The sequence below is a fragment of the Nicotiana tomentosiformis genome, chromosome 8, assembly GCF_000390325.3.
Source record: "Nicotiana tomentosiformis chromosome 8, ASM39032v3, whole genome shotgun sequence".
Lineage (NCBI taxonomy): Eukaryota > Viridiplantae > Streptophyta > Magnoliopsida > Solanales > Solanaceae > Nicotiana > Nicotiana tomentosiformis.
The window spans coordinates 96,463,856-96,484,702 of record NC_090819.1 but is presented as its reverse complement, the minus strand read 5'-3'; the positions used below and the strand labels follow the sequence as shown (position 1 = coordinate 96,484,702).

The 20,847-nt window shown below is 39.5% G+C and overlaps 1 protein-coding gene and 1 long non-coding RNA gene across 2 annotated transcripts; one reads left to right on the top strand and one right to left on the bottom strand.

The window, feature by feature from the left end:
• Nucleotides 1-3,634: 3,634 nt before the first annotated feature.
• LOC138897857 (uncharacterized) lies at nucleotides 3,635-4,369 on the bottom strand. Its single transcript, XM_070183877.1, has one exon. The coding sequence runs from the start codon at nucleotides 4,367-4,369 to the stop codon at nucleotides 3,635-3,637; it is 735 nt and encodes a 244-aa protein (XP_070039978.1).
• Nucleotides 4,370-9,878: 5,509 nt separating this feature from the next.
• LOC104092516 (uncharacterized) lies at nucleotides 9,879-12,409 on the top strand. The gene is made up of 5 exons (XR_004506078.2): nucleotides 9,879-10,111; nucleotides 10,422-10,694; nucleotides 11,185-11,268; nucleotides 11,361-11,558; nucleotides 12,002-12,409. It is a non-coding gene; the product is annotated as an uncharacterized lncRNA (long non-coding RNA).
• The last annotated feature ends 8,438 nt before the right edge of the window (nucleotides 12,410-20,847 follow it).

Below are 20,847 nucleotides of genomic sequence, written 5' to 3'. Positions count from 1 at the left end.
GTAAGTTTAACTCAAATTTCCTATAACTCAGTTCTACAGCACGATTTAGATTTGAAAGAAGGGTAACCAACTCCTAAATGCCCTGTAGCTCCCTGCTTATATAATGTGGTGCACAACACATCTATAAACAAGATCCTACTAGACACGGCTTGTAGACTCCCTAGGACAGAACTACTCTGATATCAAGTTTGTCACGCCCCGACCTGGGAGCGAGACTGGCACCCGGTGCCTCAACTAACCTGGTGTACCAAATTGCGACTAAGGGACTCTGAACATATAATGTCATAATTTGGCCATGAGGCCAACTTGCAAGACAATTTGCGAAGCAAAATATAAAACTGAATGGAAACTAGCGCTGAATAAACATCAATATAAAGTTAGGCCGACAAGGAAGTCATAACTACTACAACTGACAAACCACCAAAATATACATACCAGGCCTACAAGCCCAACATAGTGCACTAACTGACAGGATATGTCTACAAGCCTCTACTGATGGATATAGTGTGATCGGAACAGGGTCCCGACCTACCCATAACATATATACATACATACAGAAGATGTACATGAAAACCTAGACCCGATAACTCCGAAGGACGTGAAGCTTACCGATCAGGCTGAACTCTGGAAACACCTACTGAGGAGGTCTACCCGTCTGTCTATCTGAACCTGCACGCATGAAATGCAGCATCCCCAGAAAAGGGACGTCAGTACAAAATAATGTACCGAGTATATAAGGCAATAACATAACTGAAAGTTGAAACTGAAGTGATATTATAATAACTGAAAGTAATTGGGAGTCAAAGATGATCTGGAGATATACTTACCTATTGATACTGACTCAACTCCTTCAATATAGTAAGTAAAATAATTGTCCGGCCTTATAAGGCTCGGTATATATAACTGCTCTGCCGTAGTAGGCTCGCTCATAAGCGCTCGATCATACTAGGCTATGTATCTCAACCATGCTGGGCTCGCTCATAGGTGCTCGGCCACAGTAGGCTCGGTATATAACTTTCCATCTGATCAGAGGTTGCCCAATAAGGGCCTGCCCATCGATTATAGCTCGATGGTAATGAAAATACTGTAATACTGTATATATAGGCTTGCTGCTCTCTTGACTGGGAGAAGACAATACTAAATTAAATATAGAGTCTCGATAAGGAATAATATTGTAACTTATGAGACTAGAATAATGTGAATAAATTCATGAATACAAACTTCTCTTTATGTCTCACTACTAACACATGTAGCTACGAGATCATGCCAAAATGAAGGAAGGCTTAGCCTTAACATACCTTATCACACTCTTTCCAATTATCAAGTTGAACTCACCTCTTCTCACCTTAATCTACAACAACGATAATAATACTATCATTAAGTTATGAAACGTATAACTATCGCACAGCCAACGACATGCTTATTTTGTATTAAAACGGACAGCATCTCCCCTATAATCCTTACTTCCTCCAAATTCAAGATAACACCAACAACACCAAAAACAACAATAACAACATATATACATTATTTTCCAACCTTATGTACACCACACAATACTACAAAATAGTCCAACACACCCCAATCTCTTCATACACAAAACGACCACCGTAGTAGTGTCAACAACCCCGAAAATGTTACGACAAACGACCAACCCAACATCCTGCATTTATGTGGTTTTTATCCACACCCTTCCTCCTCCAAAACTCCACAAAATAGTAGTAAATCACGCAGCCCAACAGCAACACCAAACAGTCCACAAAACAACCCATAAAACAGTCCGCTACAAATGAATAACTCAAACTCACGGCTTCCGATCACTGTCCCGTGAGTTTTTACAAATATAGAAAAACTTACCATGCATCTACAACTATAAAGAATGGATGAAAGAGAGCAGTAAACTTACCTTATTTGTGGGATAACTCAGCTCCTATCTTGGTTCTTCAAACTCTAGGCTTTACCTCCAATTAGAACTTGAAAGGGAGAGAAAATCAATTGGGGTTTGTGGGAAATTTTTGGAAGGATTTTTGCAGAGATTAAGTTTGGTTATTTTGCCCTATTATCATCCTAATATATGAAAGGGATAGGCCTTTAAAAAGGCCTCTTTGAGCGACCCGAACTGGCCCAGTTGTGGATGACCCGAGCTGGCCCAGTTTTGAATTCTCGTTTAAGCAATAGGTGACAGTCTGCGCAGTCTCGTAAAAATTTTCATATCTCTTTACTCTGATATCGTATTGATAAATGGTTTAATGAGTTGGAAAGTAGACTCATAGATATTTAATTGTATGGGTGAAATACCCCATAACTCTAAGTATATTGGGAGAAAATTGCAGTTACATTTGACCTAAAGTTTCAGTAAAACTTATGAACGTAACTTGTGATGACTTTCATCGACTTTTGTTCCACCACTCGCTTGACTTCAAAATATAACACACGACTATCATGCGAATAACATAACTCGTAACATAACTTCCTTATTATGTAAAATACCCTGATCTCATCCTAAAAGTACATGCTATAATATTCCCAATTTGTCGGCTTTCGACGAAACATTATTTTCTTCAATTCCTTTAGCTTCTAAACCTTCCATCCCTCTTTATACTTGTTGTTCATGATATTCAATATTTGTAACTTCTGAGGTAACATGATTAACTTACTTTATATATTTTCAAAGATGATCTCATTTTTGGGTCCTACATTAGTTTGCTCACGACGCAGTTTTACGCACACAAAAAAATATATAGGGTGTAACACCATCAGCAGTATTACCTTTTGAGGTGAGTCACATTCCAATTGCTAGACAGTTTGACTCCATCTTGATTTTTCAACTCGTACGACCCTTTAACGGTGACAACTTTCCAGCGTTAATTTTCCGAGTGCTCTGAGTCACCTTGCTCAAAATCAAATCTCCTACTTTGAAGTAGCGAATATTGTCTCTACGATTATAATATCTTTCCATCCTTTCACTTTGAGCCGCCATCCATACGTACACCAAATCCCTGCATTCGTTTAGTAAGTTTAGCCTTACCAGCAGCGCTTAATTGTTTGCTTCTTCGTTCGTTCGGGAGAGCTTTAAATTAAGTTCCCCTACTTCCACTGGTATCAAAGCTTCCACGCCATATATGAGAGAGAAAGGTGTTTCTCCCGTTCTCGATTTTTCCGTTGTCCAGTACACCCATAGCACCCCTAGTAACTCTTCGGTCCATTTAACTTTAGTAGCTTCTAACCTCCTTTTGAGGTTTTGGACAATCACCTTATTGGTTGATTTCGCCTGTCTGTTAGCACTCGGATGGTACAGTGAGGATGCAATCCTCTTGATTTTCAAATCTTCCAAAAATTTTGTGACTTTTAAGCCTATGAACTGCGGTCCGTTATCGCAGGCAATCTCCTTCAATATTCCGAATCGGCAAATTATGTGGTCCCGTAGGAATTTGACCACTTCATGCTCACCGATCTTTTGGTAACGACCTGCTTAAACCCATTTAGTGAAGTAGTCAATTAAAATTAAAAGGAATCTTACCTTTTCGGGTCCCGGTGGTAGTGGACCAATAATGTCCATCCCGTATTTCATGAATGGCCATGGGGACAGTACTGAATGCAAGAGTTCTGCCGGTTGGTGTACCAAATATGCATAGCTTTAACATTTGCCGCATTTCTGAATGAACGTCTTTGCATCTTGTTCCATGCGGGGCCAATAATATCCTGCCCTAACCAGCTTTAGAACCAACAAATCTGCACCGGCATTGTTCTCACAAATTCCTTCATGGACTTCTCTCATTACGTATTCTTCCTCTGAATCTCCTAGACATCGGGCCATTGGACCTTGGTATGATCTTCTATATAATTTCCCATCCACGAGGCAGTAACGAGCGACCTTGGTGCGTAGTTCCCGGGACACCTTCGGGTGTTCGGGTAGTTTGCCATGCCGAAGATATTTGACGAACTCATTCCTCCAGTCCCAGACTAGGTTGGTTGAATTTACCTTGCAGTAACCATCCATATCCAATACCGAGTGTAGAAGTTGAACGACAGTTTTGGAATCAAATCCTTTCATCTCCGTAGATGACCCCAAATTGGCTAATGCATCTGCTTCCACGTTTTCTTCCCTCAGGATATGTATGATCGACCATTCCCTGAATCGTGCAAGCAATGCTTGAACCTTGCTTACATATCGTTGCATGCGTTCTTCATTTGTGTCAAAAATCCCGTACACTTGATTTACTACTAGTTGGGAATCGTATTTTACCTCGATGACCTCAGAGCCAAGTCTCCGTGCTAGTTTAAGTTCTGCAATTAAAGCCTCATACTCGACTTCATTGGTAGTTAATGGAACAGTTTTAATGAACTGCCTCGTGATTTCTCCCGAGGGCATAACTAGAACTATCCCGAGGCCGAACCCCTTCACTTTAGAAGCTCCATCTGTAAACAAGGTCCAGAGTCCTTATGTCATTTCCAATACCAACATTGCTTCCTTAGTAGCTAAGGGCATTAACCAGGGACTGAAATCGACCACAAAGTCGGCCAAAACTTGCGACTTAATCGCAGTCCTGGGTTTGTAATCAATGTCGAACTCACTAATTTTGACTTCCCATTTAGCCAAATGACCTGACAATTTAGGTTTGTGAAGGACATTTCTTAAGGGAAAGGTTGTCACAACAGCTATCGGGTAGGACAGAAAATAAGGCCTAAGCTTTCGATAGGTGACTAAGAGAGTTAAGGCCAGCTTGTTGAGGTGCAGATAACAAGTCTCTGCTCCCAATTATATTATACTAACATAATGAGCAGGAAACTACGTACCTTCTTCTTCTCGGACTAAAACGGCACTTACCGCTACTTTCGAGACCGCTAGATATATTAGAAACTGCTCACCTTTCCCCGGTTTTGACAGTAACGGGGGGCTTGATAGGTACCATTTTAAGTCTTTCAAGCCTTGTTGGTATTCCGGAGTCCATTGGAAATTGTTCTTCTTTTTTAGAAGCGACGACATTTTTCTGAGGATCTCGAGATGAACCTACTTAAGGTTGCTAACCTACCGGTTAGTCTCTGCACCTCTTTCACGCTCGTCACCTAGTCTGGGATATCTTCGAAGGCTTTGATTTTGTTGGGATTTACCTCGATCCCTCTTTGCGAGACCAGAAACCGCAAGAATGTTCCGGAACTAACATCGAACGCACATTTTTTCAGGTTAAGTTTCATATTATGCTTCCTCAAGATATTGAAGGTTTCCTGGAGGTGTTTCAAATGATCTACTCCCGTATGGAACCGATATTGAGTAATTAGGTTACCTCTTATTTAACAAACATATTCTTAAACTCGGCAATCGGATATTTTTTCTGCCTTACCGGCGGGTAGCTTGGGTCCAATCTTAGATTGTGCATGGCCACTTCCAATGGGATACCTGTCATATCCGAGTGCGGCTATGCAAAGCAATCTCCATTAACTTTAAGAAAATTTATAAATTCAAACCTGAGTTTGGATTGAGTCCTGTTCCCAAGTGAAACTTCCTCTCCTAGAACTCTTCGAATAAAGCCACTTGCTCGAGTTTTTCTGCGGTTGACTTGGTCGCATATGTCTCCTCTAGTACCTGGAAATATCTCGGCACCTGATGGGATTTCAATGACTACTCACTTTTCTCATCTTTGTTTGGCAAAGGAGAAGGCATCGGTTCCTGTAATTGCTATTTGTTGGGCTCCTTCCCGTTGCTTTTGGAAATCATCACTGCCTTCATCTCCCTTATATATCTTATCTGCTTGATTCCTTTTGGGGTTGGGAATTTCAACAGTTGATGAACACAACCTCCATCTCGTGTATCCATGGATTTTCGAGGATTACGTTGGAGCCCATGTCGCCGTCTACCACTTCGAATAAGATAATCTTGGTTACCCCTTCGGCGTTCGTGGGCAGCAGAATCTCTCCTCGGGTTGTCACACTTGTTAAGTTGAACCCATCTAGGAGTTTTGTTGCCGGGATGATTCTTCCGGTCAGCTTTGCTTGCTCTAGCACCCTCTAATGGATGATATTGGCTAAGCTTCCTGGGTCAACCAAAACACGTTTAATTTTTAAATCCAAAACATTAAGAGATATTACCAGAGCGCCACTATGTGGAAGAAGAAGTCCGCCAGTGTCTTCCTCTGTGAAGGTGATATCATCATCTGCGACTTCCCTGAGTCTCTTGTTGTGAGTTACTGATATCCTTATTTTCTTGGCCGCTGAGAAAGTTACACCATTAATTTCATTCCCTCCAAAAATCATGTTGATAGTTTACCGAGGGGAGTTTTCTGCTGCATTCAAAGGCTCTGCATTATCCCGGCTTTGGTTGTAGTTGTTTTTGGCTCGGTCGCTTAAGAATTCCCTAATATGGACATTCCTCAACAATGTCGCCACCTCTTCACGTATATGCTAGCAATCCCCAGTCATATGGCCGTGCGTCCCATGATATTCACACCATAAGCTGGGTGTTGTTATCGACTCTCTGAGTCATCTGATTTGCAGAAACGCTGGGGAACCGGGCCTCTTCCGCTCGCATTATTGGAAGTGCCTGACAACGCTTGTTTCAACTCCGTTATTACCCTATCCTGCCTTGAGAGGTGGCTCATGATGGCTTTCTACTGCGCCCTTAAGATTTTCAATGTTTCCACGATATGTTCCTCCTCCGCGTCATCAGGAGTTGGCTTCCGTACATGCCGAGGGTACTGCCCTTCACGGACTTGGGTTGCTTCGTCCCCTTAGTTACGAGTGTCGCTGATTGAGTCTTCGTGTTGAGGAAAATCTTCGCGTCCTCAACGTTGTGTGTGATGTTGACATCATTAGTTGTTATTTCTGATTTCTTGCTAAGGAAAAAAACAAACAAGTTAGTATCAAAGCAATTACGCAATGTTTAAGCCCCACGGTAGGCGCCAAACTGTTTACCTGTAAAACGGTACAGTTAAATTTGTTACGTGATTTATAGACAAGCGAACTGATTTGATCCAAAAATGATAAAGAAATAAGATTAAAAATAAGACTTAGCAATTGAAATTGAAGAAGATAACAAGCCCGACTCTGAGCGCAATGTCTCCGAGGACAGAAATGAAAGCAATGTAAAAGAGGAAATTAAGTTGTTTAGTTGAGAGCGAAAGTGAAATATAGCATATGTTTTTCCAAGAATTTTGTGTGTTACAATGGCTGTTGAGTCTACTATTTATAGCTATGCCTAGGAAAATAAGATCCTAAAATCAAGCCCCACTGAAATGATAATAAATGGCGCATTGATGAATACATAACGGTAGGTCATGAATGCAAATATTCTCTACAACCGTCACTCATTTAATACGAGAGAATATTCCCTTATTGAATGCTATCCGACGACAAATACTCAATTTGCTCCCGTTGATTATGCTTCTTCGGGATTTCCTCTACGACAATCGCAGTTGCCGTATCTGGTATTGATTGTTACTTGACTTGCTTTTTGTCTGCCTTCGGTTCCACGTGACACGTTATCATTCGACCATTTATTCTGAATCAATTTTACCCTATACAAATCCGATATAAAATCAGTATACGGCTTTGCGTATGTAAGCAAGAACTTGGCAGCAACTTCATTCATATTTTTAATAGTTCCTTCAATGAACTCCTTTAGTTGATTGATTAGAATCATCCCTTCATATGAGACAGAGATAGCCTTAGCTGATGCAACTTGTCTTGGGGGAGAATTACTCTCTGGAACCTCTGGGAGCTTGCGAGGTGCATGGGTGGATTCTTTTTCCATCAACATTCCCACCATGTCTGTTAACTTGTCAATTCTAGCATCTTGATTTTGCATGTACTTGGTCAAGCCAGCGATTGCTTCCGTCAATTTTGCCAATTGTTCCTCCACATATGAAGTGTTTGTCGCCATGGCTTGCATGATTATTATGGACGATGGAGAGTAGTATGGATTGTCACACAAATTGATCCTTGATTGGCTCACGTTATGCGGTGTAAGTGGAGAGGATCCATCACTTGAAGCATCATCATCTTCCTTCACAGCAAAGTTCTTGGATCTAGAGAGGTCAAGCAGAGCAAGAGTTTTCTTAATCTTTTCAGCAACATCACTTCCTCCTTCGGGTCTGTTTATGGAAGATCTTGCTCCTTTTGAGGATGAAGATCCGAAAATAGGGGTTGATGAGGACGACACTTGGAGTGATTGTTGTCCTAAAGAGCTTGGCTTGCTCCTTGTAGTTGATTCAAAGCTTCCAAAGGTAACATTGAGAATGCTTTCTACATCAGCGTAGAACCTGGAATTAGCAGCCTTGGTAGAAGTTAATTTGGTGTTGATTTTCTTTGAAGCCATTTCGATGTTCTTAAACTTTGGTGATTGAAAAGTTGAGATGAGAGGTAGAGATTGTCCCACTGGATGTGCCAGAAATTGTAGACAATAAATTTGCGTCAAGAAAATAATCGAGACCGAAAGATATTACAACAATCGTAGTATTTAATTTCGAGGAATTTGAGTGTCACGATCTCTATGATTCCTCTGATTCTTCTTTCCAATAGTAAATAAATTCGCAGGCCTTTGAGCTTGATCTTGAATATGTAGTTGTTGCCACAAACGATGATCTTAAATTCAACTAGTATGAACTTTGATTTAAACTCGTACTCTTTGAATCTTGATTTGTTCTTCGTCCTCGAGCTTGAACTTGATTTGTTCTTCATTCTTGAGCTTGAACTTGATTTATTCTTCGTTCTTGAGCTTGAACTTGATTTATTCTTCGTTCTTGAGCTTGAACTTGATTGCTTGAACTTGAACTTGATTGCTTGAACTTGAACTTGTGGAGGAATTTACAACGTTTGATCCACGAGCTCTTTCTTGCTTCTTGTTATAACTTCTGGTATCTTTTCTAAGTTATGAAGACCCTATTTATAGTTATGGGAGGGAAGAGTTATGATCAGAACAAACTCTTTCCGACCATAATTATTTTTATTGATTTAATTTTAATAAAATTTATATGCCTACAAACATAATCACAATCTTTAGTTATTTTGCGAAAATGTAGCAATCTATCGTTACTTGATAATCGTATTTTACGTGTCCAAGTTTACCTTAAGACGGTCAGATATCGACTAACTTTAAATTATAAAACCTTAATGATTTCGTTACTATATGAAAATAGAACTTACAGATTCATGAATGATTTCCAAATATGTATGCGTGCAATAACAAAATAAAATTGAATTAAGAAAAGGAATATTTGAATTTTGAAAAAGGAAACATGCGTTCAAATATTAGAAACCAACTATATATTTCATACAGAAGTAAAAATAACGTACTAAACTTCAATTAGGTACAACTCCTACAATCAGATCTACATGACAGAACCTTAATCCTAATTTAAAGAAAGGGCAGAAATATAGGGAGAGATATGCCTTTGTTATATATTTTTCTTTTTTTAAAGAAAAGTATATTGATTGATCCTCAAATCAAAAAAAGAAATGAAAGGAAAAGTACTTACATTCACCCAAAGCAAACAGATTCATAAGAACAAAGCAAAGGAATACCAAACGAGGGGTCATGATGTTGAAGGTTAATTAGCAATGAAAATCAAACCAATACTAATTAAGGATAAGAAGATTATACAAACTAATACTGTTGATAAGAGCGTAATTCGCTTGAATATTGTTGTGATTTCGAGTCAACTTCAGGATTTTATTTTATTATTTGCGTCCTCTTCAAGTTGAGAACTTCGTTAAATCAGGAAAATTTAGCCTCCAAGTCTTATTCAATTGTATTTGCCAATCTATATAAATATATAAAACAAGGGCTAAAAAAAATATGTGGCACCTTCCTAAACCATCATTTATATTTATCTATTTTCTCCTTTTTTTTTACAATGTTTCTTTTATTTTTATTCTACTAAATAGAACAAACAAAACGGTTTCGGTTAATACACACTCCAAAACACGCCTTTTCACATGCCGTCTAACTTCCACCAGAAAAGAGCCACCCTTGCGATTATCTATCTTCCTCGTTAAACGATCTCTCTCTTCATTCAAACTGATGACATGACTTTTCTCTCCGTTGTACAAAACTGATTTCTCACCTATCTCTTAATCCGACAGAAGACAATCAGCAAAGCCACACTTAATCTTCAACAGAGTAAGCACATAATATCAGCCGGCAGTACCTTCTCTCTCTTTGCTACTGCTTCTTCTTCCCCTTTTTCCCGTTTCCCTTTTCCATTTGATAGTTCTATCTATTTGCCTTTTCATGTTCCCATTGTTCTGATTACATTTGAAGATTTTATTCATTTTTTCTTTGTTGTGTAGTATTTTGCTTTTGGGGCTTTCTTTATTTCACAATTCATTGTTTTTCTGCTTGCAACTTTGCATGCAGTTCAAATTCGTCTAATTGAGTTGCTTAATAGGACCACTTATTGGTTGATTTTCGTGTTGATTTCCTCTTTTAGGTTTCAGCATTCACCCTCTATGATCAAGTTTCATTTATTTCCGTCAACGATTTTGAGCAAAGCTAATCTCACCCGTTTGTGTTGTATGATTTCAACTGCTCTTTAAATTTATTTAACTATTTTGGTGAAGCACTTCGCTTATTCGTTGTTATTGCGTTGATTATTCCCTCTTGTATTTTGATTATTCATAGTCTTATAGCAGAGATGTGGCAAAGTGCAGAACGAGGGATTACATAGGTCACTCTTGAAATTTATGGTTCATTTACAAATGAGGTACTGTATTTCTTTTGTCTTTTGATTTACTTATGTTGCAGTTGGGTCTAATTTATGAGGGGGAAAATGAAATTTGTACTTTTAAAGTAGATGTATTACAAGTATGTATCAACAACTTGCCATGATTTCATAGAGCTTGCTTCAAGAGGTATTATGATATGTCAAATTCCAAGAGTCATCACGGTTTTTTCCCTCATATCCTTCTGATGTTGTCAATTTTATATGATTTTAGATCTTTATTTATACTATTTTTGGTAGGATTTTATTGTTTGGGTTGGAGATCCAACCGGTGCGGGAAGAGCTGGAGAATAATCTATTTATGGCTATGTTGTGGTCTAAATGACTTTGTGACTACTTTTAGCAACACCAGTTAAAACTGCTGGTGAAAATTAATTTCCCTCGTGCTAAATTTCATAGCAATTCATGTCCTTTGAACGCTGACTTGCTAGAGCGTGTTACGATTTTGTTTTAGATTTTTCTTCTACTGTAGGTCTTCAATGAAGCTGCTAAAGAATTTAGCCCAAAAAAAAGTTGTGTTGATAATGTCTCCCTTTCTTCCTCTTCTTTCTCCCAGGTAACACATACTTCAATTACAAGCGTTACTTGTGTAATGCTTTTATAGAATTTAGATCCTTAATCAGTATGCTTCTTATTGTAAATTTGTAGGGCTAAGCGAGCGTGTTTAGCATTCCTAAATTTGAGGACTCAAGTTCGGAGAAATACCAATTCCATTTGCTATACACAAATGGGCTACATGGAATCCCATTCTCCTTTGGTCATTCCTACATAGCCATAAAGAGTAGGAAAGCAAGAAAGATAGAAATTTCTATTATGATAGCAATTTTGATTAAAGATATTGAACTGGTACTTGTGCATTTGTATCACTTCCTTTTTTTCATGAAAACCTTTTACTACATTGTATAGAGAAATTTTTTATGAAGCTTTTAGGGAAAACGACTTTTTGTTGTTAGAAGGCAAATTTGTAGTTATCGGCATCAAGTGTCGTCCTCATAGGTACCCAAAGATAGAGTACTATGTTATGTTGGCAGCGGTCGAAGTCCACCATTATAATGGAAGTGAATTTATCTTCTTATATATGTGCTTTTAGATATCTAAACTATGTTTTATGTCATGCCGGTTTTTACGTATGGCAAGAGTTGGTGTAAGAGAACTGATGCATCTTTTTTTTTTTTTTTTAGCATGATGCATCTTCTTACTATTGTATCTCATACCTAATTTTGAATTAATCTGTCTAATACCTTTCACCTGAAATAGTATTTGTAACATATTTTTATTGTCATTTTCAGTTGTTCATTGTGGAGCAATGTGTCAACGGATTGCACGAGAAAATATGTTTTCGAAGTAATTGACTGCATTGGAGAAGAGAAGGACGGGTTTCTTCTAAAAGAGCTCATCAGAACTCATAATTCTCAAAAACATTATTTATATTAGATACAAGTACTTTTTGTGTGTGATACAAGTACTCAATGAAGGTGCAACAAGTTACTTCAGATGATACTTTATCTGTATGAGTAGTCCTAATTAATTGAGTTATGTTGGTGTGAGATAGTATGAAATGTTGGCCATCGGGACCCTTACTAACTTATGATGTGATGCAATTTGTAATTTCTTCTATCTAATTTGTATTTCTATATCAGCTTGGATGTAATTATGGCATCGTAACTAAAAAAATCATTTTTTCCTCTTAACAAAAATGTCTTGGTCTCTTAGTTGATTGACATTCCTTGGGAAAGCTAAATGCATTATCGCGATAGGCTAACACAATCCGATTCATTGCATCACTGAGTGTTTCTAATTACTACTATATAATATTTCAAATTTTAGGAATGAGCATATCTGCACAATCATCTCAATATTAGAGTAGGCGGCGGACTTTGAGCAAGGTGGGGAGTTCTTGGAGGGAGGGAGCCGAGGGTCTATCGGAAACAACCTCTCTACCTCAGGGTAGGGGTAAGTTTTGCGTACACACTACCCTCTTCATACCCCACTAATAGGATTATACTGGGTTGTTGTTGTTGTTGTTGTTGTTATTGTTGTATAATACATGTAAGCATTCACTTCATATTCTGCGTTTGTATTACTTTTATTGAACAAGATTATATTTTTCACATTAAAGTCACAAAGAAGCACTTAGTTCTTCCGGAGTTCCAGAGAGCTAGACATATCTATGGCACTTCTTAAGCTAATGAAATTAGTTGCTTTGTTGTCTGTGATTTGCCAAAAGAGTGGTATAATGTAGGTCATTAACAAAAGAGTAGGCTTTTGTTTCTAAGAAAATTATTAGAACAGGTATATACATTGTAGTGTGCCAGCCTTCAATTTCCCAAGCTAATAGACATGTACTGATTACATTCGTAATTGATTAAGGAATGCTTCAAAAAATATAGTTGTAAAAAAATCTGTTTTAACTTCTCAAAATTTTATTTAATTTAGAAAATAATTGTTTGATATTACTAATGTTCTTTAACGAGCGTGTGAAGCACGGCAAATTCACTAGTTATGTATAATAGCACGATATTATTATTATTATTATTAGTTCTTTTAATTGATGTCAGTTGACCCTTGTTACTTTTATTTGTCGTTTGTTGAACATAAACCCGGCCATTTGGATTTAACAAACCAATATACCCAAATTCGGTCTTTCAAATTTTGTTGAAAATTACATAACTGAACGAGCTAACTAAACCGGGTTAACAAGACCTGCAATATCTAGGAGTCATTTGCTTCGTAGACAAAATTATGCTGGAATTATAATGCAATGATTGTAAAATTAGAATAATAATCCTTGTTATGCGCACATACTTTTCTTGACGAATGTTTAATTCACGATAATCAGATATATGGTGTATAATAATATATAAAAACACATAGTTAAGTTTAAGTTTGATAACGTTACCTTTATACTTTTACCCTTATACTTAAAGCAAATAAGAAGGAAAAAGAAAACAGAGCTAGTCAAGGCTATGTTAGTCTGTTAGGTGTTTTATCCGAGTATTGCTAATACTAAAGTCCCATATTGAATCCTGTTTATCCGTAAAACGGTACAGTTAAATTTGTTACGTGGTTTATAAACAAGCGAATCGATTTGATCCAAAAATAATAAAGAAACAAGATTAAAAATAAGACTTAGCAATTGAAATTGAAGAAGAAGACAAGCCTAGCTCCAAGCTCAATATCTCCGATGACCGAAATGAAAGCAATGTAAAAGAAAAAATTAAGTTGTTTAATTGAGAGCGAAAGTGAAATATAGCATATGCTTTGCCAAGAATTTTGTGTGTTATAATGGCTGTTGAGCCTGCTATTTATAGTTTTGCCTAGGGAAATAAGATTCTAGGATCAAGCCTCACTTAAATGATAATAAAGGGTGCATTAGTGAATATGTAATGGCAGGCCTTGAATGAAAATATTCTCTGCAAAGGTCGCTCATTTAATACGAGAGAATATTCCCTTATTGAATGCTATCCGATGGCAAATACTCGATCTGCTCCCGTTGATTATGCTTCCTTCGGGATTTCCCCGATGATAATCGCAGTTGTCGTATCCGATACTGATTGTTACTTGACTTGTCTTTTGTCTGTTTTTGGTTCCACGTGTCATGCTATCATTTGACCATTTATTATGAATCAATTTTATTCAATACAAATAGCCCCCCCGCTTTCTTTGTGTCACCGGGAAGTTGGTGAAGATTCTTTTCTTGGTGGAAAAATTCTTGAATAGTTTCTGACGCTTGAAAGGGCACACGCTTTCTCGCATTTAATATCTGCGAACACGTGTTGTCCCACAATTCAGCAAATATATTTGCCGGTTTTCGAGGTAATCATGACCGCGATTTTTACCGTCTATATCTACACATCTACTCATCATTTGACCTCTTTACTTCCAAAGTTTTAGTTTTCATAAATCCTTCTTCTTCTCTGCTTTAACTCTGCATTTGCTTAGAAAGTTTTTCATCTTCTTCAATATTCCTAGCACAAAAATTTACTGCTTCTTTATTATCATGGCTTCTTCTACTGCATTCTTTAAAAACTCTGGCCTTCTCTTCGGTGAATGCCCAAAGAAAAATAAGGACGCTGAGGCCGATTCCGAACCTCCTAATGTAAATACCATCATACCCAAACACCTTAGTACTGCTAACGACTTCCAAGAGAAGGCCCCTTTTGCGTCTTTGCGGACTTGGGCTACTAGCAGGTACCCCTCCTCCATTCTCCCTTCTAGTATCCCTACTGTGAAGGAGGACTGTAACTGTCATGATATTGACATCCTCGCTCCGGATATAATAGAGCGAGTTACCTTTACCAAGGAAGGTTTTATGTATGTCTATACGTATCCCTTTACTTTGGGTCCATTCTCTCTAGGATCGAATAAAGAACTTGACCCCATAATTTTAGAGTTTTGCCACCGGTACCAGGTCTTCTTGGCATAAGTAGGCCCATTTATATAGCGAACGGTGGCATGCCTACGCCAGCTGTGCATAGAGAGCGGAGAAACCCTAACCTTTTCCCATATTATGAACCTCTACTCCCCCAAAGGTTTTCGTGGGGAAGTAAATAAACTTTAGCAAATGTGGCAATCACGCTCTTCTCACCAGCGTGGATTATGACAATGATCGTGGGTGACTAGAGCGATTTGTTATCATCGCTACCAGGGACATCATCCCGGCCGCAACTCCGCCTTTTCCTGAGTTGTGGAACCGCTTTCGTAAGTTTTCGATTTATTCATTTCCTTATGAAAAAATTATTTTTCGAAGTTACTAATTTTCCTGTTTCTTTTATTCCAGCTACCCGATGGGAACCAACACGGGTGCAAGGCCTGGACTAGTGGGTTCAGAAGATTCTGGAAATCACAATACTAGAATCCCATCGGTGTAAGGAAATGACCCTCAAATACGAGTGGAAGGCCAAAAATCATGGTAAACCGAGTCCTTCTTCCTTTTGTCTTTACACGAACATAGGTAATTTTTATGGAAAAGTTTCTAACTCCGTCTTTTGCTTGATTCAGGACTTCCGCAAGGTGTCACCTGCCCGGAGGTCGATAATTTAACTGACCTCAAGGAGTCCAGGAGGGTACTACAAGTGCCCTTGCCCGAAGCAGTGCCCGCAGATCTGCTTCTGGTGAAGGTGCTTCCTCTCGGAGTCCCCAGCCAGAGAACAAATAACCAAAAAGGCGACGTTCTTCCTAGGTTGGGTCTCAAAATAAGAAAATAAAGAAAACAACGATCGAGCCGGCCATAGTGATTGTTGTAGAGGACCGGGAAGCCAGTGATGAAGTGGATCCCCTTCAACGGAAAAGAATATCTTCGTCTGCTCAACCGGATGCTTAGCCGTGAGAGCTTCAAAACCCGTACGTAGAAGAGATCCAAGTGCTCTAGGGCGAGATGGAATTGGTAGATAATGCCAATTCTCGCTTTCGAACCCCCATTATTGTCTCTAGTCCGAGGAGTACGGACCCCGGGCCTCTTCTGCCTTCAGCCACTGGCAAACAATAATCAGCGCTGCTCCTGCCGCAACTGCTTCTCATCTTTCTATGCCAACAACTTCACGCCCCTCAACACCATTTTTACCTTCGCCACCAGCACCAGCTGCATCTCCTCCACCGTCAACATACATTCGAGAAAGGGGTGCTTCTCCTCCCCGGTCTCCCCACCATGGGAATTTGGGGCACAATTACTCACCCCTTCCTTAGATCCTCGAGGGATGAGAAGTGCTACTCTTTTAGTTTCAAATGAGTGTCACATGTAGTCCAAGCCAGTAGAGCTTGCGAACTACCTGCAGATGCGGCTTTAGAAAAATATCAGAAGAAAATGCGCTTTCTTTTGGGGGGAATGCTTGTTTAACAATGCCACGCACAGCGCGGCAGCAGTACCGTACTTGTTTCCTTACAACCTTTTTTCCATTTATCTATTGCAATAGGATTTCTAACCTTGATAATCTTCTTATAGGCCAATTTTCTCGCTTCCGAAGGACTACATGAGTTGATCCTCGATAAGCAAGGACTCGCTTCCGAGCGGGATCGACTATTGGCCGAAAGGAACCAACTTGCTGCGCGCCTCCAGGTGTTGGAGGCAAAAGCTGCTGAGGTGGGCGAGCGTGAGGCCCAGTTGCAGCAAAGCGAACAAGAGATGATGGCCCACATCCAATAAGTCACTCAATTACATGAACAACTTCAAGAGGATAAGGTTAAGTGGGCCGAGCTTCACGACGTTGTGCTCGCTGCTACCAAGCGTGAGTCTACCTTTGCAGAGCTAATAAATAATTTGAAGGCAGACTTAAGCTCCAAAACCGAGGAGGCCAATGCTGTTGAGGAGAGAAAGGCCCGAATGGAGGAGAGGCTAAATAAGTCGATGAACCAAAACCGACTCCATTCGGCTACGAGTGTTGAGCTCAATTCTCGCCTCAATGCTCTGAGATCCTAGAGGGACGGACGGCCTCTAGGCCGAAATTGAAAAGCTTCAAGCAAAGATCCAGAACCAAGAGGATTCCCTCATATTTGAGAATACTTATGCAATATATCATGTGCGGAGGAAGACCTTGGAGGAGGACAAAGAGGGCATTGCTAACATAGATGATTGTATTGCCCAAGCCCGAGAACTGGAGTTGTCCGCTCGAGAATGCCTTCCCGCTGCTACAACTGATTATTCAAGTATTGGTTCTGAGTATTTGGGGACCGAAGGGTATATTGAAGAAGATGAGGATGAAGGCCAAGAACCAGCAGCTGATCTGGCTCCCTCCACCGAGGGAGACGTAGATCCCTCTCTCCCGTCAGGATTCGACAGCGATAATGCTTAGAATCTTTCTTCTTCTTTTTTTCTTTTTTGTACTTTGTAATTATGCCAATCTTTTCTTCGAGTTTGGTACTTAGATAAATAAAGAAGATTTTTTCTTAAGTGTTATGCAAAATACATTCCTTTTGCGTTGAATTTGTTAAAGCTTCGGGTATACTTTTATCCGATAGCCTTTGATTTCTGGGAATAAATTCTTCCGGAATCAACCATTTACTATGAGGGTTTCATAAGATAGGGCGCTCTTATGTTTACGATGCTCTTGAAGAGGATGTCTCATGTTTATTCTATCACAAGCATTTGAAATATTTGTCAACTTTCAAATGATAAAATCAACACATCGTTTGGACAAGAAATAAGATAAAATAAAAGGACTTTATTTTATTCCTTCTATATTTAAAAGTAAATAAGCATTCATTTGCTAAAGTAAAAATGAAACTGTCAATACATGTGGCTAACTTGTACAACTTATCTCTACGGGGCTGGTCATGCAGTCTCCGGTCCTGATGAGGCATTAATGTTCTGGTTCTAGCAATCCCCGATTTTCCTAGCATTCTCATTGTCGTATCTTACATTATCCCCTCAATGTTGGAGTGCGAAGTATGCGAATTAGAATACTGGAAGTCTTGCTTCGTTGGTGGAAACAACTTGTGAATGGTTAAATAGTCTTTGGTTCGATGGCAAGCTTTGCTTCCCATTAACAATTTGCCATCGAGCCAAAGATTATTTAACTATCCCTATAGTGGTTTAACATTGATGTGAAGACTTTACTGTTTTGTCATTTAAAGGTCTTATCCTTGCCGATGACGCTCCTTTCGTAGTATGTTTTCACTTGCTGCCTCGTTAAAAACCTTGCCAGAAAAAACTAATTAGGACACAAACTGGTCGAAGAAAAAAAGAGTGAAGCACATACTTTCAGTATTGATAGGATCCATCAGCAGTATTACCTTTCGAGGTGAGTCACATTCTAATTGCTAGACAGTTTGACTCCATCTTGATTTTTCAACTCGTACGACCCTTTAACGGTAACAGCTTTCCAGCGTTGATTTCCCGAGTGCTATGAGTCACCTTGCTCAAAATCAAATCTCCTACTTTGAAGTAGTGAATATTGTCTCTACGATTATAATATCTTTCCATCCTTTGACTTTGAGACGCCATCCATACGTACGCCAAATCCCTGCGTTCGTTTAGTAAGTTCAGCCTTACCAACAACGCTTAATTGTTTGCTTCTTCGTTCGCTCGGGAGAGCTTTAAATTTAGTTCCCCTACTTCCACTGGTATCAAAGATTCCGTGCCATATATGAGAGAGAAAGGTATTTCTCCCGTGCTCGATTTTGCCGTTGTCCGGTATGCCCATAGCACCCCTAGTAACTCTTCGGTCCATTTAACTTTAGTAGCTTCTAACCTTCTTTTGAGGTTTTGGACAATCACCTTATTGGTTGATTTTGCCTATCTGTTAGCACTCGGATGGTACAGTAAGGATGTAATCCTCTTGATTTTTAAATCTTCTAGAAATTTTGTGACTTTTGAGCCTATGAACTGTGGTCCGTTGTCGCATGCAATCTCCTTCAATATTCCGAATCGGCAAATTATGTGGTCCCGTAGGAATTCGACCACTTCACGCTCACCGATCTTTGGTAAGGACCTGCTTAAACCCATTTAGTGAAGTAGTCAATTAAAATTAAAAGGAATCTTACCTTTTCGGGTCCCGGTGGTAGTGGACCAATAATGTTCATCCCTCATTTCATGAATGGCCATGGGGATAGTACTGAATGCAAGAGTTCTACCGGTTGGTGTATCAAATATGCATAGCTTTGACATTTTTCGCATTTCTGAATGAACGTCTTTGCATCTTGTTCCAGGCGGGGCCAATAGTATCCTGCCCTAACAAGCTTTAGAACCAACAAATCTGCACTGGCATGGTTCTCACAAATTCCTTCATGGACTTCTCTTATTACGTATTCCGCCTCTGAATCTCCTAGACATCGGGCCATTGGACCTTGGTATGATCTTCTATATAATTGCCCATCCACGAGGCAGTAACGAGCCGCCTTGGTGCGTAGTGCCCGGGACACATTCGGGTGTTCGGGTAGTTTGCAATGCCGAAGATATCGATGAACTCATTCCTCCAGTCCCAGACTAGGTTGGTTGAATTGACCTTGCAGTAACCATCCACATCCAATATCGAGTGTAGAAGTTGAACGACAGTTTCAGAATCAGATCCTTTCATCTTCGTAGATGACCCCAATTTGGCTAATGCATCTGCTTCCACGTTTTCTTCCCTCAGGATATGTATTATCGACCATTCCCTGAATCGTGCAAGCAATGCTTGAACCTTGCTTACATACTGTTGCATGCGTTCTTCATTTGTGTCAAAAATCCCGTACACTTGATTTACTACCAGCTGGGAATCGCATTTTACCTCGATGACCTTAGAGCCAAGTCCCCGTGCTAGTTTAAGTTCTACAATCAAAGCCTCATACTCGACTTCATTGGTAGTTAATGGAACAGTTTTAATGACCTGCCTCATGATTTCTCCCGAGGGCATAACTAGAACTATCCCGAGGCCAAACCCCTTCATTTTAGAAGCTCTATCTGTAAACAAGGTCCAGAGTCCTTATGTCATTTCCGATACCAACACTGCTTCCTTAGCAGCTAAGGGCATTAACCAGGGACTGAAATTGATCACAAAGTCGGCCAAAACTTGCGACTTAATCGCAGTCCTAGGTTTGTAATCAATATCGAACTCACTAATTTTGACTTCCCATTTAGCCAAATGACCTGACAATTTAGGTTTGTGAAGGACATTCCTTAAGGTAAAGGTTGTCACAACAGCTATCGGGTGGGACAGAAAATAAGGCCTAAGCTTTCGAGAGGTGACTAAGAGAGCTAAGGCCAGCTTGTTGAGGTGCGGATAACAAGTCTCTGCTCCCAATTATATTATACTAACATAATGAGCAGGAAACTGCGTACCTTCTTCTTCTCGGACTAAAACGGCACTTACCGCTACTTTCGAGACCGCTAAATATATTAGAAACTGCTCACCTTTCCCCGATTTTGACAGTAACGGGGGGCTTGATAGGTACCATTTTATGTCTTTCAAGCCTTGTTGGCATTACGGAGTCCATTGGAAATTGTTCTTCTTTTTTAGAAGCGACGACATTTTTCTGAGGATCTCGAGATGAACCTGCTTAAGGCTGCTAACCTACCGGTTAGTCTCTGCACCTCTTTCATGCTCGTCAGTTGGTCTGGGATATCTTCGAAGGCTTTGATTTTGTTGGGACTTACCTCGATCCCTCTTTGCGAGACCAGAAACCGCAAGAATGTTCCAGAACTAACATCGAACGCAAATTT

Coding starts and splice junctions, on each gene's coding strand:
- LOC138897857 (XM_070183877.1), bottom strand. CDS start 4,369: ATGCCCTCGGGAGAAATCACGAGGCAGTTCATTAAAACTGTTCCATTA.